Source organism: Castanea sativa, chromosome 3, assembly GCF_040712315.1.
Source record: "Castanea sativa cultivar Marrone di Chiusa Pesio chromosome 3, ASM4071231v1".
Taxonomy (NCBI): Eukaryota; Viridiplantae; Streptophyta; class Magnoliopsida; order Fagales; family Fagaceae; genus Castanea; species Castanea sativa.
In genome coordinates this window covers 13,813,151-13,838,597 of record NC_134015.1, presented here as the reverse complement: position 1 = coordinate 13,838,597, position 25,447 = coordinate 13,813,151, and the positions used below count along the sequence as shown (strand labels likewise).

Below are 25,447 nucleotides of genomic sequence, written 5' to 3'. Positions count from 1 at the left end.
ATAAGTTCTCAAGATATATATATATTTTTTTAAAATTTTTTTTAATTATAACTTTTGTGTTTTATTTTTTTTATTAAAAAAAAAAAAGGACTGGTAGGGGGTTTGTGTTGCTCAGAAAATTAATAGGTTGGGAAGATATATACATATTTTAGGTGGTCCTGTCCAATCTTACAATAAGTTGGTTAGGTGTGCTAATTAAGTGATATCTACTTTCCTATTTTGAATAGCCTTTGAAGCTTCAAGCTTATAAGAAAAATTGGCTGGCCAGATCAACCTTGATAAACCGGCGTTAATTATGAAATTCCATGACTCTAAAATATATTGAAAGAGACTTTTAGAACGTAAATTGCAACTATAAGTGGATGTGATGAGAATATTTTTTAAAATATGCTCCAATCCTGTAATTGTCATACTAATCTTATCATCTGATAAATAATTTCCTGCAATCTTATAAATACACCTCACAGCTTCAATCAATGCAATCAGAATATATAGGAAAAGAACGAGGTGATGATATCAGAGGTTTGAATCTTTTCTTTCCAGAATTCGTAGTAATAAAGGATCAAACACAACATAAAGTAACATTTAGGATTGCAGAACAGAACACTGCAGATGATGTAACCTTATGCTAATTCTACCATACTTTATAAGATGTAAAGTAAATCTCTAGCAAATAATCAGTTAATTTTGGATGCGTGCCTCTAACAGCCTAAGCAATTGCATCAAAATTTACCATTTGAAAGCAATGAACATATAACTATATAAGGCAAGTTCCTCTATCATAATCAGTTTGATCCAAACCTTCTCAAACAGCTAATGAGCATGCCCTGCTTGTTGTTCCCAGCTCTCCATTCCTTCCAGCTGGTGCAGAAATGCGAGCCGCACTAAAATTTTCAAAATCCAATATTTGGAATTGAATAGAACTAATACACAACATTCACAGGTGACAGGTAGACAATCAGTTGCCACTCTTATCATCATATTATTTTAGGAAATCAATTTTTTTAAATAAGCTAATCATTTCTAACAAACAGGAAATATGAATTTGTTAGCATTACCATGTTGGCATAGGGCCCGCGAATCCTTCATTGAATCGATGGAGTTCTTTTTCACAACCTGCTAGATCCACCACTATTAATATCGGCTCAAGAGTATTAGCATAAGTAAAGATAAAATTTGAGAAATATCTGACCATCTTAAACTTTGGCAAAGTTTGAATTGTTCTTGCAAAAAAGCTAACTAGCTACCATTGATGTCTCTACAAGAGCCTATCACAATGAAAAAACTTAACAAATTTACTCCTCCCAATATAGCTACAATTGACTCTAAAGATATTAAAAGGGGAAAAAATTTCTCTCTGAGTGCCTTGAAAGTGGATGTTGAAGTACTTACCCAAAGAAGTGGAAGCATGTTGGTTGCTGAACAAGAATTTAATCCTTAACCATAATATCGAAAAAATGGGATGTGAGCAATCTTAGGCCAATCCTCACCAATTCTCTCCTGGCATCTTTCCTTCAAGTGGGGACAATCATTGATTCTCAGGCTTTGTAAAGAGGTGAGGCGGTGCATTCCTTCGGGAAGTGACGTCAAATTAGGACATTCATTAATTTCAAGCCTTTGAAGTGATGTGAGGTCGCTGATCCCTTCGGGAAGTGATTTCAAATTGGGACATCTAAAAATTTCAATATTTTGAAGAGATGCGAGTTTATTGATCCCTTCAGGAAGTGATGTCAAATTGGGGCATTCATTAATTTTAAGCCTTTGAAGTGATGTGAAATTGCCAATCCACTCCGGTAATGTAATCAAGTGGGGAACATTTGAAATCTTAATCACTTGCAAAGTGGTGACACATTGTGTGCCATTATCACTCTCATTACCAAACAGATCAACCTCCTCGCATTCCCAAATCTCTAGCCTCTTAAGGGAAGTGAGATGTGTAAATCGGGACACAGATTTTAGACTAGGACATGCCCAAATCTTTAGATACTCAAGAGAAGTCAAGTTTTGCAGCCACTCCTCTGGCAGAGACTCTATGTCCTGCATCCGAATCAAAGAAAAATACTTTAATTTGGAGAGAGGAGGGGAGGAAGGAAGCAAAGAGGCTCCTGTCATATTCATTGTCATTGTCATTGTTCGCTGCAATGGCTTCAAGCTTGCATCACTCAGTACTAGCTTATCTTCAAGAGAAGGAAATAGTGGCATGCAAGTCAAGTTACTGCAATTCGAGATATGCAAATAAGAAAGACAAGGAAAGGATGGCAGATTTTGATGACTTGATGTTGATGTTGTTATTGCCACTTTGTTGTGATCATTATCAAAATTGACCTTGACAATATCCGTCCTCCACCATCCTTTTAGATTAGGGCAATCTAAAAGTTGTAGTGACTTTAAGGATGGAAAAAATGTTGTTGATGATGACGCCAATAAATCAGAAACCTCATTAGTGATTTCCCTGTCAGATATGTATTCTAGATCTATCATACTTCGAAGATCAAGATATTGAAGAGAGGGGAGTTGATACAATGGTGGTAGATGTTGGACCTTAGATTTCCATATTTTTAAATTAACAAGATTTGTTAGGGAAGGAAGCCAACTCGAAAATCTCACACCCATATACCCTTCCACATGCAAAAATTTTAAAGCATGGTGTGGCTGGAGACCTTCTAACAAGTTTTCCTCATGGCAAACGTCTACGCCATCATTACCCTCCCAATTCCAACTTAATTTCAAATTTCTAAGATTCTGCTTGTCCTTCAAATTTGCAGCTTTGGCTTCTACCGCATTCACCCCTTCCAAATTTTTAACACATAGTTCTCCTCTCACATTGTTTAGCTTGTTCAATTCGACCAGTCCTCCAGGATGCTTGGAGGAGAAAGCTGCAGGGTCCTTGCTCACAACGAAGAGCGGTAACATCTGAAGAGAAGTCAATTTCCCTAATCCACATGGCATATGAGTCAAACTATCACAACGATATATATCAAGATGCTTGAGGTTGACCAACTTTTGAACATCTCTTGGCAATTCTTTAAGCTTCCGACATCCAGAGAGCTTTAATGTTTGCAAATTCAACAGCCTAATAATAGAATTAGGAAGAACTTCAATGTCATTCTTGGAAAGATCAAGGTACTTTAGATATGTCAACTTGTCTATACAATTCAGTGCTGTCGTAATTCTTAAGCCATGTAGGTCTAACACACGCAAGCATGTAAAGCTAGTAATAAGTTTTTTGAGTGTAGATTCTTCTTCTCCTTTCTTATTATAGAACTGGTGATTGGACGTCAAAATAAATGTACGTATCTTCTTTGCTTTAGCTAATGGGCTTAAATTCTTCTCAAAGAATGAAGCATTGTAAAATGGAAATGACAAATGACGAACTTCTTCATTAATATTTGTTGCATTGGAATTAACAAGAGTGCAATCGATCCCCGAGACTGATTGTGCAAGATCATGGATTAAATCATGCATTTTAAGAGTTATATTCCCCAAGCGATCTTCTTTGACTTCTTGGAAGAGGGATCGCCAAAGTAGATCCATGCAATACTCATTAGCAACTTCTTCTAATTGTATCTTTTCATCTGATGACTGGATAAACCCTTGTGCTATCCATAGTTGTATTAATGTTAACTTTGAAATCTCATAATCTTTAGGAAATAATGAACAATAAGCAAAGCAACACTTTAAATGTGATGGGAGATGATCATAACTCAATTTCAGAATTGGTAAAATACCATTACCATTTTCTCCTTGAGTTACATTTGTAATTTCGTTATCCTTGATATAAGACCATTCATCCCTTGTTTTTTTGAAGTATAATACTCTTCCTATCACCTTTATAGCAAGAGGCACTCCTTGACATTTTTGTACAATGTCCATTTCAATCGCTTCAATGTTAGGATCAATGGTATCTTGCCCTTTTTGAAATGCCATTTGCTTAAGTAAAGACCAAGATTGGTTAATTGACAAGCCTTCTAGAAAATAGGGTGAGACTGTGCTGCTAATTTCTGCAACCAATTTGATCCGTGTAGTTATCACCACTTTACTTCCCTTTGAGCCATCCATCAAAAGTCTTTTTAAGTTACACCACAATTCCTCATTGTTGTTCCATACATCATCCAACACAAGTAAGTACTTCTTTTGGTTGAGTTCTTTGCGAAGTTTATTTTGCAAATGATCCATATCAAGGATTTCAGGTTTCATACCAGTTGCAGATCCAATTATCTTTTCAGTAATTGTTTTCACATCAAAGACATCAGAGACACATATCCACATCTTCAACTCAAAATAACTCCTCACTTTCTCATCATTGTATACAAATTGAGCAAGTGTGGTCTTCCCCAACCCTCCGATTCCCACTATGGATATGAACGAGACATTCTCTTCCACATCTATGTTCAATAATAAATCTATGATCTTTTTCTTATCCTCTTCTCTCCCAACAACTTCTTCTTCTCGTATGAATGAGTGAGTTTGGTCCCTCTCCCTCACCTTTGTTTGTAAAGGATGCTCTATCAATTGGAATTTGTTCCTATCATTTGCTGTTGCATCAAGTCTCTCCCTTATGGCCTTTATTTTGTGAGCCATTTTAAAATGAAAAGCAATTTGGTTTGAACTCGAAAAGAAAGTACGTACCTTATTAGCAATTTTCTCACCACCCATCACCCTTCGTCGCAAGTCTTCAGTAGAGAAATCACCCAACAAATCATCAGCGTCATATACTGCATCTCTGAGCTTCTTGAGCCAGTCCCTGACTTGATGATTCTTGTATTGCTGGTCCTCTGCGTCTTGAAGTACAGCTTGAATAGTGGAAACAGTGTTCTTCAATTTTTCGAGCTCATCTTTGACATCCCAGATAGACCCGATCTCTTCGAAAGTTGTGGAGCTCAATTTTTCAATGATCTTTCGTGCAAGACCAAACGGGATTGCTTCAGCCATTTCTTCTTGGTGGGTGAAAGAAAACGCTGAAAGATAGATCACAAGAAAGCTAGCTGAAATGCGAAATGTGGGAGAAGGAATAAGTTTGAATTTGCACCACACTGACCAAAGGAAGGTTCAGCTTTACCAATTTTCGTTAAGTGCTTCCACAGCTCAATGATGATTCGGTGTGACTAAAAGCTTCACCACTCAATCATGAGTCAAGAAGGACTCAAGACACTCGCGTGAAGACTAAAGAACTGAAGTTCCATATTTAAAGATACATGCACAAGTCTTCGAAAAAGAAAAAGAAGAAAAAGATACATGCACAAAAATCCACGGCTATTTGTTACACAAATATAATAGTCATGTCCAAAAAACCTCAAATGAATATGATATATTTCATAATCATGAGATGTTACTTGCGTTAGAACTAGTGGAAGAAGACCTTAGTGTGCGACAAGCCGCACAAGGTTCTAATAAAGACGCAAAACAATTTTACAACTTCATATATTGAAGAATAAATTAAAAAAAAAAAATATTATGTCAAATTTTTTTTGTGTATTGCACAAATTGCCGATTATATATATATATATAAACACATTCAATGCCCAAATAGTAAATACTGAATGACGTGTTAAGCTTAATGCCTAAACTTTTTTTTCTTTTTTAATTAATAAAGAAAATAATAGGAGGGAGCGACCCGAGTGGTTTCTTTATTTGGACATTACTATAGTAGCATTCTACTCGTTGAGTTTAAGCTTACAAGTAGAAGAATCAGTGAACCATAGTTATTATCCTAGCCAATAAGTATTAAGCCAAGGGCATAAATTTTTTTCCAAACACTTCTTATTGTAGGATTCAATCATGAGACCTCTACTCCCAAGTGAATTGAGAGCAAGCCTTATGAATATATGCCTAATTTCTATTTACTTATTCGGGCTTAGAACCCAATAGTTTAATGAGCTTAAGCCCTACAAAATGACTAAAATGTTAGGTCGAGTTAAACGACCCACTCCTAAGCCAGATTTCAAGATCAACAAAAACCCTAAGCTAGACCAAACGGCCCGCAATCAAGTCCATCTAAAAGACTAGCAAATCATACCATGCTTGATGACACACACATTCATCTTAGGTAAATGACCAGTACGAATTAGACATCCATCTTGGGCTAGATGTCTTGGTTTCATTTTCAAGCCCAATTCAAAGTCTTTTATTATTATATGAACCCTACGAATTCAACCCACCGACATTGTCCATTTATGTCATCTCCAAACGACAAGCCGTTTTTCATTAAGGTATAAAAATTAAAAACGACATCACAATAGAGAGAGTTCACAGGGGTTTTAGTAAACCTTAAAAAATCTTTGTTCGAAAAGCAAAGAAGAAAAAGAGCCTCTCTCTCTCTCTCTCTCTCTCTCTCTCTCATTCTGATCTCTGATTTCAAACCCTACCAAATACTCTCTCAAACACAATGCAACTATTTATGTCATAGTATCACCTATTCACATACCAACGCTACGATGTCTTCAACAGCAACAACAAAAACGAATGTTGTTTTGCCTCCACGCAAAATCAATCTCCAGAAGTTTCGAGAATCTCGAGGCCCGGAGCTCGAATCACTTCACTCCTTAGTATCAACTCGGCTAAACAACGATTTCCGGTCTCGCAGGAACAAGAGACGAAGAACAACCTCGTACGACAATCAAGCTGCCAAGAAGAACAAGAAGAGGAGACGCAGGAATGAGACCAGTGCTTGTCTGGAGAAAGATAGAGAGGAGAAGGAGGTTAAGGTTGTTCCTCGGCGCATTCGAAGGAGAATTGAGCTTCGGATGAATCAGGAAAAAGGGTTTTCGAGTTCTGGAGATGGGACTAAGAGGCTTAGAACGCATGTTTGGTATGCGAAGCGGTTCGCTATGACTAAGCTTTGGGGGTTTTATCTTCCTCTTGGTTTGCAAGGAAGGTACAATACTATTATAATCTCTGTTTTATTGCTTAAAAAAATTATGACTTGTTAAGATTGTGTTTGAATGGGCTTTGTTTTCTTTATGTTGTGTAAAAAGTTTTGCGGAATACGAAAAAAAAATGTGAGGTTTTGAAAATTTGTGTCTAAGTAAATAGATAGAATGAGCTAGAAACTGAAATAAATGGACCGTGAGAGATTTTTCAAAGTCCTATGATCAATAAATTTGAACTTATTAAAATAAATGGTAGAAGAATTTTGAAAATTGAAATCAATACTAAATTTCGCATGTCTATTTCTGTCAATAAGAATGGAAAGATTAACGATTCAATTTAGTGCAAGGTAAGTGTAACATTCGAAAAATCGGGGGTAAACTGATGTTGACTGACCCTATATTTTATGGTTGATTGGATTGTCTGGAAAGGTGTGAATTGGATAATGGACTGAGTACAAATGTGTGTTTTGAAGATTTTTAGTTTTAAGCTATATATGGAGAATGGTGTATGTGCCTTATACTATTTAATTGTTGACAATGGTTTTTAAATGTTTTGTATAGAGGAAGGGGTTCAAGGGCACTCCTGAAGTGGTTCAAACAGGAAGTTCTCGTACATGATGCGAGTTATCATATTTCTGTCCAATTAGAGGGTCCGGAGGTAGGCACTCTCTCTTCTTGTTTCAAACGTTTTGATTCTAAGCCCATTTCATTCACATTTGTTAAATAATAGGATTGAGGAAGCAGGTCTTTAATCAGTAGTTGAAATAATTATTTCCAGCTCCACTGGCCCAATAAAAAAGTCAAGAATTTTTTTTATTTTTTATTTTATTACGATAAATGTAATTTGATCTTGTGTTGTATGCTTCCAGGAATCTTTAATATCGGTTCTAAAATCTCTGATGGTGCCTTCCCCTTCAGATCTTTCTGAAACTTCCTCTCGCTCTGTTATTTTGGGTGCCATGTATGGAAGCGCTATGGTAGGTTATCTCATTAAGTGATCTCTTATGAACTGGGATTACATTAGGATTTAGATATATGAATTCCTTGTTCTTTGCAGCTTCATCATGTTGGAGCACCACTTTCTCAGCCAATTGCTCCAGTGACCTATATGTGGCGACCTGTTTGCCAGCAGAATCGGGATAGTGATGCTATGGACCATGATGATTATGGCTGTGACAAGCCAGAGAACATTGAGTCCAGTTCTTCCTTTCGCCAGATGTGGGTGTGGATACATGTTTCTGCTTTTAGTGAAGGATTTGATGCTCTAAAATTTGCCTGCCAGAAGGAGGTACACGTTCTAAATTTGGTTCTCATAAGAGAATCATATTTCTCTTTATTTTTTGAAGCTTAGTAGGCCTAAACTTCCAACTTCAAATGAGGTGTCGTATGTGGGAAGTCTTGTTACTCTAAGCTGCATTAAAATTTCTGGAAACTACCCTATAAGTGAATGATAATCTCAAGGGATCCTTACATTATAATTTAAGAAAATGACATTGTTTTTTATGTTATAGTTTTCTTTGTAGTTGCATTAGATATATGTCATGTGTCCAACACGATACCAAGTTGTTTTTATGTCTTTTGGTAATAGGTTTCACATGCCTAGAGTATTATATAGTAGAATAGATAAAAAGCTGGTGCTTAGATCACTCATCACATACTCTTTTAACGTTTATTTTCCCCCTTCATGTGTTCTATCTTCAGATGGATGAGAGGGGCATTTTGATCAATTGTGTTTCGCTTGAAGGTCAACTTGCAAAATTAGAAGTATTGGGATTAAAGGCATTTGAGCATCTTCAGAAGATATTACATCCTGTTACTTGGTGAGTTATTTAATGCTAGAAATATGTCTTACTAAGTGAAGAAGTGCAAGATGTCTAATTGGTGTTGACTGGCTTTACAGTTCTTCAGAGAACCCTTGGCAATTGAGGAAGCATTCAGCTGTAGAATCCAAGCATGACTCCCAATTGAAGTCTTCTGTACTTGGGAATCAGGAGAATTTTTCTTCTCATGCAATTGTGTCTCTTAGAGTCAAGGATCCTCGAATAATGCCTGAGAAAAGGTTTGCAGATGTTCCAGAGTCACTTTCTACTGGTATGCTCAGCATATCAGAGGCTGAAGCTAAAGAGGATGTTGCATTAGCAGGAATACTAAACAAGAACGAGGAGTTGTTATCTGGGACAAAACCTGGAGGAAATAGCATTATTTATGATAACAAGGATTTATGGGACAGTAGCAGTGGAGTAAGTCCCCCTGTAGAAGACATTGTATTGTGTATGGAAAAAAATAACCTGCGTATGGATAAATTCTGCCTTGATGCTTCAAATTCAGGAATGCTGAACACTTCAACCAAGGTGCAGTGCTCAAGATCTTGCCCTATTCTACTTTTAAAAAATAATGACCAAAAGGGATTGCATATAGGGTAACTCCTTTTTTCCTAGTAAAATCTCCAATTTTGTCTTACTCGAATAAAGTTAATTCTTACAATTGAGAGTCTAATTCTTAATTTATCCATGGTGACTTACTATTATTGTTCATTATTAGGCACCATTGTGTTTATGCTTAAGAAGAGTAAAATTGTCAGTTGTGAAAATTTCTGATTTAATAAATGGCTTTGGCTGTAGAAAAGAATTAGTATGACAACTAGTGCAAGTTTTAGATCCTAAGGGTATATTTGGTATCTGTTTTTTCTCCTTATTTTCTGTTTCCAAAAACAATTTTCTATTTTTGAAACTAAAAAACTTGTTTGCGAACCCAAAATGGGCTGAAAACAAAAACTGTTCTCAGAACTCAATTTGTGAAGAAAACTAAAAATATGCAAAAGGCTGATTTCAGTTTTTAATTTTTAAAATTCAATGAAAACATGCATTTAATTTAATGAATGTATCTCATTTAATGAATTAGCATTAGAGTTCAAATCCTAGTAACAACATATTTTAGTATTTTCTATTTTTTTCTTCAAAAAAATAGAAGAGTTTTTTTTTTTCTTTATATTCCCAAAAACTGAACATGTTTTTTATTTCAAAAATACAAGAAAATTGTTTTTTCTTTATATTCCCAAAAACAAGTTTTTGAAAATAGAAAATAAAAATTGTTACCAAACATAACCTAAGAATCTATGATTAGCCTTTTCCTTACTATGTGCTTATCATTCCATCTAAGGAAATTTATTTTTAAGAATACAATTACATTTATGACATTAATGTTTCAGATGAAGAAAAGCACTTTGACTTTCACAGTTTTTTCCATTTGATTTTTTTTTTTTTGGGTAACTTCCATTTTGATTTCTAATTAATATTTAAAATGAAGAGAAGCATCTTGATTTCTTGAATTTTTATTTAAAATTTAAAATTACGGTGGTCCATAAGATAGCTGATAAATTTGTTAAACAGTTTTCAGGAGAAAGCAAATTGTGAATTTATGAATATAATCTTCCTTAAGCACCTCAGCTGATCAGAACAAAGTTTATTTTCTTGCTATTAGTGACATTTGTTTTGTGTATGCCGACTAGATGGCAATTTTTTTTTTTTTTGAGATGCATGGAGAATCTAACTGTCAGATTTTTTTTGTAATGTTTAGTATCTTATAAGTATTTGTTTTATTTTCTTTCAGATGGTCCATTATACTTCCATTAAGTTGGGTCAGGGTCTTTTGGGCTCCTCTTATCTCTAAGGGGGCTCATGCAATAGGTTTGAGAGAGAAGCATTGGGTTGCAAGTGAAGTAAGCTCTTCAGCACCTTACAAAGTTACAACTATTGTATTCAGTAATGGTTTATCAAGCATTGAATGAAATTTTATCTCTTGCAGATGGGCATGCCCTTTTTTCCTTCAGATTTTCCTGATTGCAATGCATACTCATTCTTTATGGCAAATGAAGCTGCTGTCTCTAATCAAAAAGTGGAACGTTCTCCTCCTGATGTCAGACCATGGAGAGTTCCCATTCCACCACCATGGGAGACCATCCGCCATGCTTTCAAAGAAGGACCCACTAGAGCAGGAAATAGTCAAATTAACAATGAGGAAAAAATGGTTTATGGCAATTTGTTGTCCAACTCTGATTCTGGAAATTGTAGTACATCATCATTTGTTCATCATAGTAATACATTTGATGGAGTTGTAGCAAGGACACACTTTGTGCTGACTGATTTCTTGAGAGAAATCCAAGGTGATCATTTGCTTCTGTTTTCTCAGCTGCCTGACAAGAAGACAAGAATATTAAAGTTATTGAAAGATGAAAGCAAGTTTGGCCCCAGTTTGAATGGTATTGCCCACTTTGGTTATGGTCGGAAACTATGTTTTCTTAGAATTCTTCTCCATGCTTACAAGGAAGGCGTTTTTGAAGAGGGAGCAGTTGTATGTGCACCTCAACTTACTGATATATCATTGTTGATTTCAAGGTAGTTAACTCTTGAAACTTTTATTTTAGGTTAATGAGTTCTTACCTTCACTTACCCAAGAGTTCCATTCATGTAGAATTTTTTTTGCTCTTTTTTTTATTTTTTTTGAATCTGCAATTACAAAACTTCTAATTTGGGAAGATGATAGATGAATTGCAAGGGTTCTCAAACAACTTTTCATGTGAATAGTTGATGAAATGTGTATGCTTTGGTGCATTAGAAAGGTGAAATCTGACATAAAAAATCATAAGATATGTTGGATTATCTCATTCTTATGAAAATACTATTCTCTCAAATGCAAACTTCGTTAATGACAACTTCTTCTTTACTTTGTGCCTATTATGGTACGAATCCCCTTGATTAATATTTAGATTTTGATTTTTGATATTGTTGCAGGTCAGGAACTGACGAGGGAGGACTTCAAATGCCTCAATCTGCTGTGAGATTGTATTTCAAAGAACAATCTCCTGCTAAGTGGGAACTCCACAAACCAGAAGATGCTATTGCAAGGGAATCTCATCGGTGGCCAATTGGCTTTGTTACAACTGGATTTGTTCGAGGGAGGTTAGTATACACGTCTTTGATTACATAGCAACTATGTACATCTATGGTCTTCCATTGTTTCGTTTTACTTTTGTTCATAATCTCAATATTGGATATGATGTGTGTAGCAAGAAGCCAGTAGCAGAGGCTTTATGTGAGGTAGTCTTACTTGCTCGTCTTAGAGAGGAGCAGTGGAATAACATGCCTAAAAAGCGGAGGAAGGAGATCTATGTCCTGGTTAGGAATCTAAGATCTTCATCATATAGACTTGCCCTTGCAACCATTGTGCTGGAACAACAGGAAGAAGACGTGGAATTTTTGTGAGATGCCGGCTACTCCTGTATTTTTTGTTCATGTTAATGAGAAAATGAGATCTGTTCATTTTATTTTTTGCTATGTTTTTTTATCCCTTAAATTTAATTTATTTGTTGGGCATTGTACACAATTGGCTACTCTTTCTTCCACCCAGTTAAGGAGAGAGAGAGTCCACAGTAGAAGAAAACATGCTTCTCTTGAACTTTTTCTTTAATTATTTTTTATGTATAGGGGAAAAAATTGCAGAATGATGATTATCTCATTGACTCCATGTTTATGGTGTAGAAGAAATCAGGAAAATAAACGTTGTCAGCTGGTTAGAAATTAGAACTACACCTCATTTGAGTTAAACCTCATCGTTTATTAATGTTTTTATCAAACCTTTCTTATGTCTCTGCCTGCCTGCGGCCCCCACCATCTGCTCCTGCCATTGCCTTCACCACCAATGTTAAATCTCTACCAATGTTGCCACAACTATTGTCAGCACCACAATCTGTTGATATCACCTCTATTGCCACCAGCCCACTGCCACCATCATGGTTATTGTTGCCTTCCGTTGGCTTGCAGCTATTGACACAACCACTATTACCAATTTTCATCGTCATTAAATTGATAAGATTGAAAATCAATTTAAAATCCCTTCATTTAGCAAACACTAATTATTGTTGCATATAATGAGATATACGTTACCATATATATTACAGTTGAAATATTGTTTTAAGATATGATTCAAGTATTTCACAATTATAATTGAAATCATGTTTTGAAAACACAATTATTGTTGCACACATTGAGTTTTTTTTTTTTTAATAAAAATTGCACACGTTGAGTTACATGTTATCATATAAACTCTAGTTGAAATCTTGTTTTAAAATATGTTTCATGAAAACACAATTTTAGTTGTGTCCCGTACACCGTCTATCATTACGACCACCACTCTTTAACATTTTCACTTAGTTTTTTCCTAGTTTTGCATCTACTTGTACCTACTACCAACTCTAAATTGTTGGTCTTTCAGCTTAGAGGATTTATGGCATGTTTGGGAGTTTAGAGAGGGAGGAGAGTAGAGGGGAGTAGAGGGGAGGGAAGTAGTGGGGAGGAGAGTAGAGGAGAATGATTACCTTCCACTTTATTTGGATGTTTTTATAATTAGTAAGGGGGAAGTGAGTAATTAGCCCTTCCCTTGTTTTTAACATTGTAATTTTATAAATATAATAAGGGTAAATTAGGTAATTTACTTTATCAATAATTTTATGTGCTCTACTCTCCCTCCAAATCTCTCCAATTTGGGGAAATTAAAAATGAGGGGGTTGGAGGTAGTTGAAACCCCTTCAAACCCCTCCAAACCCCTCCCCCTCCTTCCTTAAAAAACTCCCAAACAAGGTAATTGAATTACTCTCCTTCCTTCTACTCTACTCCCCCTCCTTTTTTAAACATCCAAACAGGCCATTAGAGTGGTCCAGGGCATCTTTGAGAGGTTGTTCAAGACTTGGACAAGTTTGAAAGGTTATTCATGACCAAGGCCTAGTCTAAGGATCTGACTACTCTTGCCTCTGCTACCAAAGTTTTAACAAAACCAAATCAGAATAATGATCATATACTCGTCCTTTTTATTATTATTGAGGATCCGTCTATTCTTGTCTCTGTTACCAAAGTTATATTATAGATCTCAATTGTAACCTTACAATATTGAGGAATGTTCAATGGTTAGAAGTTAGAACTCCCCATGCAAGTATAAGCTCCGGCTTGTTCGATATTATATTAATAATTTAAATAAAAGAAACTATATAAAATGACTGTATATATTTCTACTCAGTAATTTGTGAAAAATACTAGGACCACAAAAAATAACACAATTTTTGCTACAATTGAAAAGTTGTGAGTGGTTAAAATAAATGGTGGTCCATATGTGTCTATACCTCCACCACTCATTAAACTTTTTTTTTTTCATTTTCTTTTTGCTTAATTAAAAATAAAAATATCTTACAAGAAGATTGGCACAAGATTTCTTGCAATCTTGGAAGAGATTTTATGACAAAACATAAATTTGATTCTTCATACTTGCAAGTTGCAATCATAGGAAAAGACATTCTAATGTAACATATGATCAAATATTGACAGACGATTTAAATCATGCACTTTAGTCCAAGATTTCAAGCAATATTGTAAGAGATCTTCTGATGAAACATAAATTTGACTCTTCATACATGCAATCTTAGGAAAAGATATTATATTGAACCAGTTATTGAAGGTTGATTTAAATTTCATGCGTTTACGCAACATGACAATTGACAAATTAACAGCAATGGGTGATATTAAACTTGGGGTTGTTATTAAAATTGTGGGTCAATAATTAGTTTCACTAAAATAAAAACATATGTAGATTGTGCACCCTCCCAAATTTTTGAATCAATAAAATTCAACACGATTGAAATCTTAAATAGTTTTACCAAAAAAATAATGATAATTGTCAATGTGCCAAATTATTATTAATGATCACTTTCTCATAAAACTTTTGAGATTTCAATTTTTTTAAGTTAATTTTTCACACAGTATATTGTCAATATTAGCAACCCAATCCATCTAAGAAAATGTAATTATAGTATTAAAAAAAAATGGAGAATAAAAAGACTGAAACCATATTTCTTCATACTATTTTTTTGCAGATTGTTTTTTATTTTTATTTTTAAGTAGAACTATGGTGACTTGATCCTGATTTGAATGGTCAAATCTTTGGTATCTCCACATAGCGCATCATAAGATGCCCCTAATGACAAAATTCGAATCAAAATGAATTTTGTGATAAGACTTAAGACATGGTCTTGTCCTTGTCCCATGTACAGAAGTTTCAAGAATACAGCGATTTGAAAAGCTTTTTTGTTTAGTACAGGAGACAAGGATCCAAAAGTCTACGTCAATGCTGTAGTGGGTGGGGGAAAATTCTTAGGGAGTCGGTGCTCTTTCCTCTTACATTCATGATGGACCTTATTATGAATTTAATGAGCGGACCCTACTATGAATGTGAGAGGAGAGAGTATCATTCTCCACGTTCCGGGAATACCTAAAAATTACTCTTGGGTTGTCTGAACGAGCCTGAGAGCTCCATTGCAGTCCCTATAAAAACACCTTCACTCCCCTAACAGGCTCAGCCAACGTCAATAACAATATAAAGAGAATCACACAAAAAGCTAAGCTACGTAGCAAAACATGCATACCCAATAGGCCAAATATATAGTTCAACAGTGTGTTTGTGTGTCTACAACTCTCTAGAGATCAGGTTTTCTTCTCCATGATAAAAGTTCGAGCTCATTTGCTCTGCTCTTTTTTTGTTTTAATTATAGCTCTTGTGGTTTTTGACTTTTTGTTTGATTGTCAATTATTTGGGTAGTTGGTGATTCCTTCTCAATAAATCCTTCCTTAATACAGTGTTTTCATCTTTGGGTACTAAGAAATTTCCTGGCTGTTTCTCCGTTTAATTTTTAGGGAGTTCATAATGACTTATATGTTTAATTCTGTGGTGGTTTTTTATTCTTCTTTTTATTTTTATTTTTGGTCTTTTCCTCCAAGTAATGAATTATTGGACTGTTTCCACTATTGTGTAATGTGGAATCTTGCTGTTCATTTTTTTAATGATTTGTTTTTTATATTGAGGCTTTTTAAATTTTGGAATTTTGAAATATATTTTTCAAAATTCTGCATAATTAGACACATTCCAAAATTAGGTACTTGGACATTTCTCAGCTATTACTGACCAAAAAAACAAAGGAAAAAAGAAAGTTGCTCAGCCATTACTGCATGTGCTCTATTTATGCTGAATATTTAAGTACACTGGCACAATACAAAGGCACATTGATTTTGAGGTTCTGGTGATTCTTTTTCAAGAGTCGGCACTGGTACTTGAGAGTTCTAAGAAAAAACTACTGAGTCCTTGAAATTTCTTAGTGATTCCTCTGTTTTGGGCCCCTGCTTATTTAGATAGGCTCTTAACTTTGGTGTTCGTTGGGTTTTTTTTTAATAATATTTACCACTGACATATTTTTGCCTGACACTTTTTTCATGCTTTCTTAAGCATTAGTTGCTTTTTACTTTTGTGCTCTTTGGTTGTGGAGCTTTATATAATTTGTAGGTTTGGCGTTGATATCTTGTGCAGGGACAGAACCAGGATTTCGTCTTAGGGGGGCCAATAGATGTCCTAAATTCTCTTTATATGAGATAAATTATGTTGCTGAATCTTATCAATCATCTGATTCCAAACCCTATATATATCACAAAAAATTATATAGCATTTCAAATAAAAACGAGTTGATAAATTGATGACTATGATGATGAGAAAAAAAAAAATGCAGACATCAACAATCTAACACAAAAATGACACTTTAATTCAACACTTTCGAAATTACTCAACATTATGCTTTATTAACCATACATATTGATAAATTATCCTCTATTTTCTTTCTTTTTAAAACTGAAATTAGTAAATTCATTAGGAAAAATTGAAGAAAAAAAAAAAAAGCATATTGTTTCCAATTCGAATTATCTCAATCCAAAAATTTCCTTCTCTTCTCAAAATTAATTCAAATACTTTTATATTTTTCAAGACTTGGTGTGAGTATATTATTTTTGTTGGTTGTTAGCATGCACTGAAACATTTCTTGTAATTATATAAGACTGCAACTTTACATCTTCGAAACTCTCTCATTCTTTCACAATTTCCTTGCAGTTTTTTTTTGGGGTGAAAAGATAACATGGAGGACAAGTGTGCAATCAAGAAAGATGTTACTGAAGTATTTCTTTATACTTAGAATCAAATTCTTTTCATGTTACTTTTCTTAAATTGAATTTTCCTAGTGGTAATTTTTGACTTGTGCAGTTGATAGGCAATACCCCAATGGTATATCTCAACCACATTGTAGATGGCTGTGTAGCCCGTATTGCTGCCAAGCTTGAGATGATGGAACCCTGCTCTAGTGTCAAAGACAGGCATCTAATTTGTTATTTTTGAATTGATTATATTTTTCTTAATATTAAAGTGTTCTAGCAACAATAGGATTTGTTCAAGAATCTCTAGTTGAGACATGCATTTTGGATGTACGTTTTGACATGCAGGATTGCATATAGTATGATTAAAGATGCTGAAGAAAAGGGTTTGATTACTCCAGGGAAGGTTGGTATTTAAAAATCCTCACTTCACTGTTCTAGAAGAATTGAACCCCAACCCACCCTACCTGCCTCTCCCTAAATTTGTCTTTGTAATAGCAGCTATGTATTTTATACAAGTTCACGTCCTATATATGTTTTCACCAAAGTCTATGCAGATGTTAGCATCATTATGACAAAAAACAGTTAAATCGGGGTATTTCTTTGGATTTGTTTCCTAGTTCAGTGGTGCTCATATTGGAGTTAGTTTTTGCCTATTTCTCTTTTTCTTCAAGTAATGTTTGATTACACACAGACTTTGCTACATGTATTGTCTATATTATGAAAATTTTGAGCGAATGAGCTCTAGCACAGCTGACATCTCCTCCTCCCCTAACAAGTGCTATGTGGAGGGTGAGATCATGGGGTAAAGACTACTAAGTGCTTGTGTAACTTACCAATCTAAAAAGAAATATTATTGGAAGTGTTGAACTAACATCTTTCCCTTGATTCTTGATATGTTTGAATGGCGGAAAGACTGTCCTCATTGAGCCTACTAGTGGCAACACTGGCATTGGATTGGCATTCGTTGCAGCAGTTAAGGGTTACAAACTTATCCTTACCATTGCATCTTCAATGAGTCTTGAGAGAAGAATGGTGCCTCAAGCTTTTGGAGCTGAGTTGTACCTTACAGATCCTGCCAAGGGCGTTTATGGTGTATTTGATAAGGCCAATGAACTGCGAAGTAAAATACCCAATAGCTATATCCTTCAGCAATTTGAAAATCCTGCCAACCCAAAGGTATTCTTTGTGTTAGACATTTTATGATACCAAATGTATGGTTGACATCCTTAACTAATTATGCTGCCAATCTTTGTTAGGTCCATTATGAAACCACCGGCCCAGAGATATGGAGAGATTCAGGAGGGAAAGTTGATGCCCTGGTTTCAGGCATAGGGACTGGGGGTACAGTAACTGGTGCAGGGAATTTCCTCAAGGAGAAAAACCCTGAGATAAAGGTTGACTTGTGTTTGTGTGTCTGTTTTGAGGGAGAGAGGGATAGAGAACTCATGTTGCAATGACATGTTCCTAATGGTATGTTTCTTTTGGTAATGTCTAGGTGTATGGAGTAGAACCAGTTGAAAGTGCAGTCTTGAATGGAGGACAGCCTGGTCAGTTAACTTTTTGTTCATGCCCTGACTTCTTACTCTTCGTTCATGCAATTTCCCTTGTGTATATGTGAAATTCTGTACTTATAAGTTATAAGACTTTGAATTATATTGGTACAAGGAAAAAGTTCCAGATTTCCTGGTTCCATTAGTATGAAAAAGTCACCCCCTTAGAAAATAACAATTTGTGATACTTAGTAAAACTAAACCAGACATATTGTAACTTTATAAGTTTGAATAATTGGTTTGAAGAGTATCAGTAGGTAACACATTTTGCAGATATCAGTTTGGAGTGCTATCAGTAAATTTCAAGGAGGGTGGGCCAAAATTGTTAGTTTTGTTGAAGGCTAAGTTTATTATGGCTTAAGTTTCACTGTTGAGGCGCATCAGTGATTCATTAGCATTGCTATTAAATATAAATGTAACAGTTCTGTTTGATAACTGTACTTTCTGTTGTTATTGAACAATAAGGTTGATAAATGAAATAGCTATATATCTTCTGGGACTGTTCTATTTAGTAAATTCGCAAAAGCTTTTCTACCTGCTAAGCATGCAGGCTTTAGTGTGAATGGAAGCTGCTCTACATGTGGAGCTTGAGTGACACTAAGCTGGTTTGATCAGGCTTTTTGAGGACTGGAGGTGGATGTTTAACCAGCTTCCATAATACACGTCTTAAGAAATTGCCAAAGGAAATTTTATTTAGTTTAAACTTCATGTAAAAAATTAATAGGAAGTGATGAATAATGTGTGATTTAGGGATGTAGTTTATTTGCGGTTGCTTTTGATGAGTTCAGCTAACATTTACTGCACCCAAATATCTGTTTGAAACTGATAATGGGAAAGCATCATATGTATTTTGGTGTTTATTTTTATGGTATTCTAAAGTCATTAGTCTAAAGTTAAGGGAGTTCAATTTTTTGATCTAAAAAATTGGCTTGGGTCCTAGCTTGAGATAGGATGGAAAAAATCCTTTTCTACAATTGGGATAGAAGTTGCACAAGTTTGAATAACGGCATTTGTAGTTGACTAACCAAGCATATGTGATATCATAGGCAAGCATCTTATCCAAGGAATTGGTGCTGGTATAATACCTACTGTTCTGGATATGAAGCTGCTTGATGAAGTTATTCAGGTAAGTCTGGAAACTATTTTATTTTCCTTCACATTGATTTCACATGTGAAATTATGTACTTGTGCTATAGTTAGAAGTGTTGCATACTGAGTGAAAAGCATGAGCATAGTCAGAATACATTGTAATTATGGGTATGCAAGTAGAGTTATCTTTGCAAAGGAGGTATAACTCATTTATCACCTTTGGAGCATTATTTATCATTATGGATGATTGAATTTTGGAAGACAGATCAACAAAAGGACATTAAGGACTAGGTTTGTGAAAGTTTTGCCTAGAGAAGTCTTTTATGTAATTTTATCAGTCTTAGAGGGTAGTTTTTTTAGGATTATATTTTTTATTTTAGTCCTTTATAAGTGTAAAGCTCATTCCTGTTATACTTGGTTTAAGGGCATTTCATCTTGATGAGAGTCAGCTTTATGGGGCTTGTTTCTTTATATAATCCAGACAATCAATTCTGTTGGGCTACTTCACGAATTATATTTTTAGAAATGAATAAATTACCTGTCACGTTTGCTTCAGGTTCAGTATGAAAATGAAAATGGTTCTGGAAGAGCTTGTTTATCTTTGTTATTGTTTCTGTGAGTGAGACAGGAAAATAAATTTTTTACAATCATGAGATCGGTCATTCTCTTAAATGAATATGTCACACTACTCAGCTGAACTCAATATCTGCATTTTAGTTTTAAAAAAAAATACAGAAATGATTCTGGAGACCAATAAGGAATACATATACATGGATAAGTTTGAGCATATTGTTGTCTGAGTTCTTATGGAAATTGGTCTTTCTATTTTCTTGGAGTTTGTGAGGGCTTTAATAATCGTTTAGCGACTGATTAAATAAATTTTACATTGGGCAAAAAAAAACACCTAAGTTGGGCTTGGACATTCCCATTTAAAGTTAAAACAAAAGTTGCAAATCCTTGTGACAGTTATACGAACCTGTTACAGTGGTAGCAGAATAACTTCTTGTTTTCTGTTTCAATCTTGTTGAAGCGTAATGGCAATTACCAGCTATTGTTTACATGGCAACTCCCTGATCACTGGCATCTGCATATTCAGCCATAGATTTTATTTCAAGGACTCAAAATGCTTTTGGTAACTTTTTCAGGTATCAACTGAGGAAGCTATTGAAACTGCTAAACTGCTTGCCTTGAAAGAAGGTTTGCTGGTAGGATACTTGCTTAAGGTAATGGCTCTATAAGAACTTTTTACAATTCATTTCTATGCTGAACGTGGAAGCTTGTATTTTGCAGGTTGGGATTTCATCTGGTGCTGCAGCTGCTGCTGCAATAAAGTTGGCAAAGAGGCCAGAAAATGCTGGAAAACTTATTGCTGTAAGTCCAAGTGCCTTCTTTAAATTGATATAGAATCTTTGTTGCACTTCATTATATGTATTATGGTATTGTGCTTAGCTTGATTTAACTAATTTCAAAATTTGCTCCAGAATCCCTCTAATTATGTCTCATACAACTCCTTTTAGGATTTATATTTCTTCAATTTTCTCATCCTAACCCAGGAAGTAAATATTGTTCAAGGCTTCAAGCTCTACAGTACTTCTGCAAAGCTGCTGCTTGTGGTCTATAATATCATATTGTTCAGTCCCCTTTGTCTTCATTTGTTTATATAAATGGATCTTTAAAAATGAAACTTAAAATTGAAAAAAAAAAAAATTTGTGACACCCTTATGTTTTTTAAGTCCAATAATTTCAAAAAAAAAAAAAATCGTTTGAAAAAATTTCAGAATAATTTGGCCCAAGTTTTAATACTGGTGTTCCTAGGAGTTGTGTAAGTATTGCATACCTGCTTAACTAACCTAGAATCGGATTTGATTCGTATTAAATGACCTACCTACTAAAAATTAAAAAGTATAAATTCCTAAGTTGGCTTAAAAGGTTGAGTCTGTATGGAAGTAAGGTTCAACATGGGTTTGGGCAGTCCAAAAAACGATATATGCAATCCAGTTGTCAAACCTAAACTTGAACTTTGCCACCCTTAACTCATTTTTCCATTGCAATTATGTGTAGGATTGTATCAAATGCACAGACGGCTTAGAGTTAGAGCTGTACTAGTCTGTGTATTCCAATCTCAAGTTCATTAACTATTCTGTTTGATTTTGTTTTGAATACAGGTTATCTTTCCCAGCTTCGGAGAGCGTTATCTGTCTACTTCACTCTTTGATTCCATAAGGCATGAGGCAGAAAATATGACTTATGACTGATTGTTTCTGAATATCAGAAACTGCTTTATGTATGTTATGCAATCTACATATTTGAAATAATGAGAACTTCCTATCGTCTGTTTGCTGTACCTGTATGATCAGCAGCTTGACTAATAAAATTTTGATAGATTGACTTGATAGCCTCAATCTTCATATTTTCTAAGCCTAAAGAATTCATATTTCAGGGTTACATTGCATTTAAATAGTCTGAGCTTTCGTTTTCAATGAACACCATTTATTGCATTTTTATGATCCTTCCAGTCTATATATCCATGTATTACTGGGAAAAAAAAAAAAAACTCTTTAGTGTTCATTTTCATGACCTTTTAAAAATAGCACTTTTGGCGTGATGGTCATTTCACAAAAATACAAATTTTTTGTGAAATAAGAGAGGCAAGGACTGAGATTTAAGTATCCAGAAGAAATTTCACACTTAGATTAAGCTATAGTCAAATTTCTATCTTGAATAAAAAAATAATAATAATAATAATAATAATAAGGCATAACAAAAATCTACAAAAGTAAGGCATAACACTTCAATTAACCCTTAACCCTTAACCCTATTACTTTAGTAATTTACTAATAACAATTAAGGGCACAAAGAGAAATATAGAAATTTAAATCTAATCAAATTCCATGACAGTAAAATGAGAGGCACTGTTCCACAATATTTTCACTACAAATCATAAATAGTTAATTGTTAGTAATTATAGATAGTTAGTTGTTAGTAGTTTTAGTGTTCAGGTTCCAATAATTAGTTGTTATGGATATGATAAAAAGGTAGTTTCAGTATTCAAATTCCTCCATAAAAATACATGACACATAAAAATTCCACATTTTAGTGTGAGTTGTAAAATCTACTCTTATTCTTCTTCTTTTCTTGAGAAAGATCTACTCTTCTTCTTGATTGCATAAGAAGAAGAAACCAATTTAGCATATAGTATTGACAGGGGCCGCGCGAACGCAGGCCCCCTCTATCACAAATTATGACATAGGCTCCACCACTTGGGTAGACCTTAGGCAAGCACCCCTCCTAAGTGCAATGGAGGTCACTAGCCTAGGCCATGGGCCTTTTTGATCACCCATTGACCCTGTCCAGGTAAGTATGTTTGTCTGTCATGCGCACATCTTATTTATACACCAAGTTGACCCCTACTCTGACATAAATTAGTGATGTGGGATGAAAGATGGATTGTTGTAATGTAACACATTGAGGCAGTGAGGCATAACATTGTTGTCAACCAATTTAGGATTTTGGTTTTATCAAAACAATATTTTGGATGATCAAATATCAATCACTTTCCACCTTGGTGATAACTAACAATTCTGGAGGAATTTTTTAGTCTGACAGAACAAGTCCTTCGTATACTTACCTCATTGTTGAGGTGCTTTCTGTCAGAGAGTTTTTACAATTCCACATCCAGCCTTCAACTTTGTGTAATACCAATGATAAACCAATTTTGCTAAAGAACTTTATAGTTCAACTAGTATATCCTAGTGTTTTCAATAGCTGACATTCAATGTTTAAATCTCCTCTCCTTCACTATAACTATCAAATTTATTACGAAAAAGAAAAAGAAAGATAAACCAATGTTAATGGATGCTTTGTCAAGATTAAGTAATTTGGATACAAATGAAAAACCAAAACCAATCTTCCAAAATTCTTGGAAATCCATATGAGATATATCCGTACATAATTTGACCTTCGAGTGAATACCTTTCCAAAAAAAAAAAGTTCTCCTATAGTCCTATACTATTCCAAAATGTGAAGAAGAATTTTTTTCCCATGTAAGTATGTGTATTTCCTACGCAAAAAATCCCAAGTGTGCATGTAATGCGAAGAATCCTTCCCATTTTTGCATTTCCATGTCACCATGTGAACTGGAGAAGTCATTTTCATGAAAGCGAGACTCCAAGTACTGCCCACAAGCACTCCAAGTGTTCATGTGATAATCATTTTCGTGATAGCAAGACTCCAATTGTCCCCATAGGCAATCCAAGTGCCCAAGTATTCTAGAAAGTTCAAAATAAGTGTCCAATTGCCTCCACAAGCAATCTTCCACAAAGTTCAAAGTCCAAGTGTGCAATTGCCTCCAACAATTCACTATAGAAGAGCTTAAAAGAAGCGGTTTTGTGGCACAAGCCTGGAGAATCTAGAAAAGACTCCAACCCTTCTACATTTAATACCCCTTCTACTCTTGAGTGTTAAATATTAGCATTGATACACCATGTTGAATATACTAGTATGGATACAGAACTAAAAGCATAAAGTATATAACACAATAACAAACGAGGGTTACGTGGTTCAGCCTAACAGTCTATATCTACAGAGGAAGCCCGGCCGTAAAGGGCTACATCAATAATATATTAGAGTGTAGTAAAAATCTTATGTTAATGAATTATAACGTGTATATATAGTAGACTAAATCTTAGATTAATAGACTTTTAGTACAAGTAGAAAATTTGGCTTGCATACAAAGTAAAATAAAACTTAGACTTATACTAATGAGCTAATATATCTCTAATAATGAGAAAACTTTACTCCTATTTGTTGATAAGGAATATTTTTACAAAGTACTCATTACCGACATGCCCATTCATCACATATATGCCCATTCGTCACCTACATGCTAATTAATGGGGAATATTTTCATCAGTCAGCTTTACCAGTCAGCTTCAGAGAACAAAAACCACAAGCTCGACTTGTCTAATGAGCTTAACTCATCTGAATTGGTTAACTCGTTCGTTTGTTCCACTTCACCTAAAACCATCTAATTGAGTAGTCCGACTTCACCACTATTCCATCATCTCTAAAGATGGAAGAGTAAGGACATCTACTTGAAGGCTTGAAGCTAATCATCCTACTATGCTCAAGTGTAAAAACTGTTGCGCAAGACCCTCCTATATTTTCACAACCGCCAAGTATGGGAATACTAAACCCAATAATTTCAGTGCCGTTAGCCCATGTCTCCTCTATGCTAATGCCTACAATTCAGCAAAAGTGGTTACTTCAGAACCCTATATAAACACCAAGATACCACAGTCTTGAGGTACGTGAAAACACAATTCTCAAAACTTTTTTGAGTTCATTGAGATCACTGTAAGTTTCTACCTTAACCCTAGGAGTATCTTAGGCCGGTACCACACTAGTGCAATCTGAAAGTATTTTCACTCTTAAGATTTTCTAACTCTTCGGGTTTTCTAACTATTGCGAGTTCCGACGATTGACTCATTTGTAAATTGTATTCCCAGCAAATATCACCAAGTGTAATACTTTTCAAAATATTAATGTAAGTATATACATTTCAAGTGGAAAAACTTTCGAGTAATATTATTTTTATGGGAAATGTTAACAGTGCTCTAAGGGCATTGGTTTAAGAATTATTTTTAGAAATATTTTATGGAAAAATAATAAAACAATTAATTTTTCTGACAACTTTTTATATTTTTCATAAAAGTGATGTTAAAAACTTTCTTGAGATGGTTTATTAATAATTGCCCTAAGGACACCCGTTAACATGACCCTATTTTTATAACAATAATTACTCGATGGTTTATTATCTAATCCTTTCCATTATTGTTATTTTGAATGAATATTTATCGAAAGTCAATTATCTAGTTGTCCTTTACATTCTTTGCTCTTTCTAAGACTTATTTTTATATATTGTGTT

At 34.6% G+C, this 25,447-nt stretch overlaps 3 protein-coding genes and 1 non-coding gene across 7 annotated transcripts; 2 read left to right on the top strand and 2 right to left on the bottom strand.

Moving 5' to 3' along the window:
• Nucleotides 1–234: 234 nt before the first annotated feature.
• On the bottom strand, nucleotides 235–5,203 carry LOC142629814 (disease resistance protein RGA2-like). Of its 2 annotated transcripts, XR_012843128.1 has the most exons (3): nucleotides 1,393–5,203; nucleotides 1,059–1,116; nucleotides 235–923 (listed from the first exon to the last, which is right to left on the bottom strand). XR_012843128.1 is itself a non-coding variant. In XM_075803851.1 (2 exons), the coding sequence occupies exon 1, from the start codon at nucleotides 4,930–4,932 to the stop codon at nucleotides 1,438–1,440; it is 3,495 nt and encodes a 1,164-aa protein (XP_075659966.1). In that variant the 5' UTR covers nucleotides 4,933–5,203; the 3' UTR covers nucleotides 1,205–1,268; nucleotides 1,393–1,437. The 2 variants fall into 2 exon arrangements, 1 of the variants encoding a protein (XP_075659966.1); XM_075803851.1 differs by lacking the exons at nucleotides 235–923; nucleotides 1,059–1,116 and adding an exon at nucleotides 1,205–1,268.
• Nucleotides 5,204–6,319: 1,116 nt separating this feature from the next.
• Nucleotides 6,320–12,453, top strand: LOC142628270 (ribonucleases P/MRP protein subunit POP1). Its single transcript, XM_075802346.1, has 10 exons — nucleotides 6,320–6,874; nucleotides 7,431–7,527; nucleotides 7,739–7,846; nucleotides 7,927–8,157; nucleotides 8,571–8,689; nucleotides 8,770–9,288; nucleotides 10,479–10,587; nucleotides 10,674–11,263; nucleotides 11,660–11,827; nucleotides 11,935–12,453. Exons 1-10 carry the CDS (start codon nucleotides 6,435–6,437, stop codon nucleotides 12,128–12,130), a joined length of 2,577 nt encoding a protein of 858 aa, XP_075658461.1. The 5' UTR covers nucleotides 6,320–6,434; the 3' UTR covers nucleotides 12,131–12,453.
• A 2,781-nt stretch (nucleotides 12,454–15,234) lies between these two features.
• Nucleotides 15,235–22,005, top strand: LOC142628271 (cysteine synthase-like). 3 transcript variants are annotated; one of them, XM_075802347.1, is made up of 11 exons: nucleotides 15,235–15,398; nucleotides 16,842–16,905; nucleotides 16,992–17,101; nucleotides 17,228–17,285; nucleotides 17,795–18,058; nucleotides 18,139–18,276; nucleotides 18,378–18,429; nucleotides 19,479–19,558; nucleotides 20,667–20,744; nucleotides 20,812–20,892; nucleotides 21,687–22,005. In XM_075802347.1, the coding sequence occupies exons 2-11, from the start codon at nucleotides 16,867–16,869 to the stop codon at nucleotides 21,774–21,776; spliced, it is 990 nt and encodes a 329-aa protein (XP_075658462.1). In that variant the 5' UTR covers nucleotides 15,235–15,398; nucleotides 16,842–16,866; the 3' UTR covers nucleotides 21,777–22,005. The 3 variants fall into 3 exon arrangements, with proteins under 3 accessions (XP_075658462.1, XP_075658464.1, XP_075658463.1); XM_075802349.1 differs by having other exon boundaries at nucleotides 15,236–15,398; nucleotides 20,667–20,726; XM_075802348.1 differs by lacking the exon at nucleotides 15,235–15,398 and adding an exon at nucleotides 15,898–16,014.
• A 717-nt stretch (nucleotides 22,006–22,722) lies between these two features.
• On the bottom strand, nucleotides 22,723–22,883 carry LOC142630137 (U1 spliceosomal RNA). Its single transcript, XR_012843249.1, has one exon. It is a non-coding gene; the product is annotated as a U1 spliceosomal RNA (small nuclear RNA).
• Nucleotides 22,884–25,447: the final 2,564 nt, after the last annotated feature.

Excerpts from the sequence above, each read along its gene's own strand:
- LOC142629814 (XM_075803851.1), bottom strand. The coding sequence starts at position 4,932 with ATGGCTGAAGCAATCCCGTTTGGTCTTGCACGAAAGATCATTGAAAAA.
- LOC142628270 (XM_075802346.1), top strand. The coding sequence starts at position 6,435 with ATGTCTTCAACAGCAACAACAAAAACGAATGTTGTTTTGCCTCCACGC. Across the intron at positions 6,875-7,430 it reads CCTCTTGGTTTGCAAGGAAG|AGGAAGGGGTTCAAGGGCAC; the intron begins GTACAATACTAT and ends TGTTTTGTATAG. Across the intron at positions 10,588-10,673 it reads AGCATTGGGTTGCAAGTGAA|ATGGGCATGCCCTTTTTTCC; the intron begins GTAAGCTCTTCA and ends TATCTCTTGCAG.
- LOC142628271 (XM_075802347.1), top strand. The coding sequence starts at position 16,867 with ATGGAGGACAAGTGTGCAATCAAGAAAGATGTTACTGAA. Across the intron at positions 17,102-17,227 it reads TGCTCTAGTGTCAAAGACAG|GATTGCATATAGTATGATTA; the intron begins GCATCTAATTTG and ends TTTGACATGCAG. Across the intron at positions 18,059-18,138 it reads AAAATCCTGCCAACCCAAAG|GTCCATTATGAAACCACCGG; the intron begins GTATTCTTTGTG and ends AATCTTTGTTAG.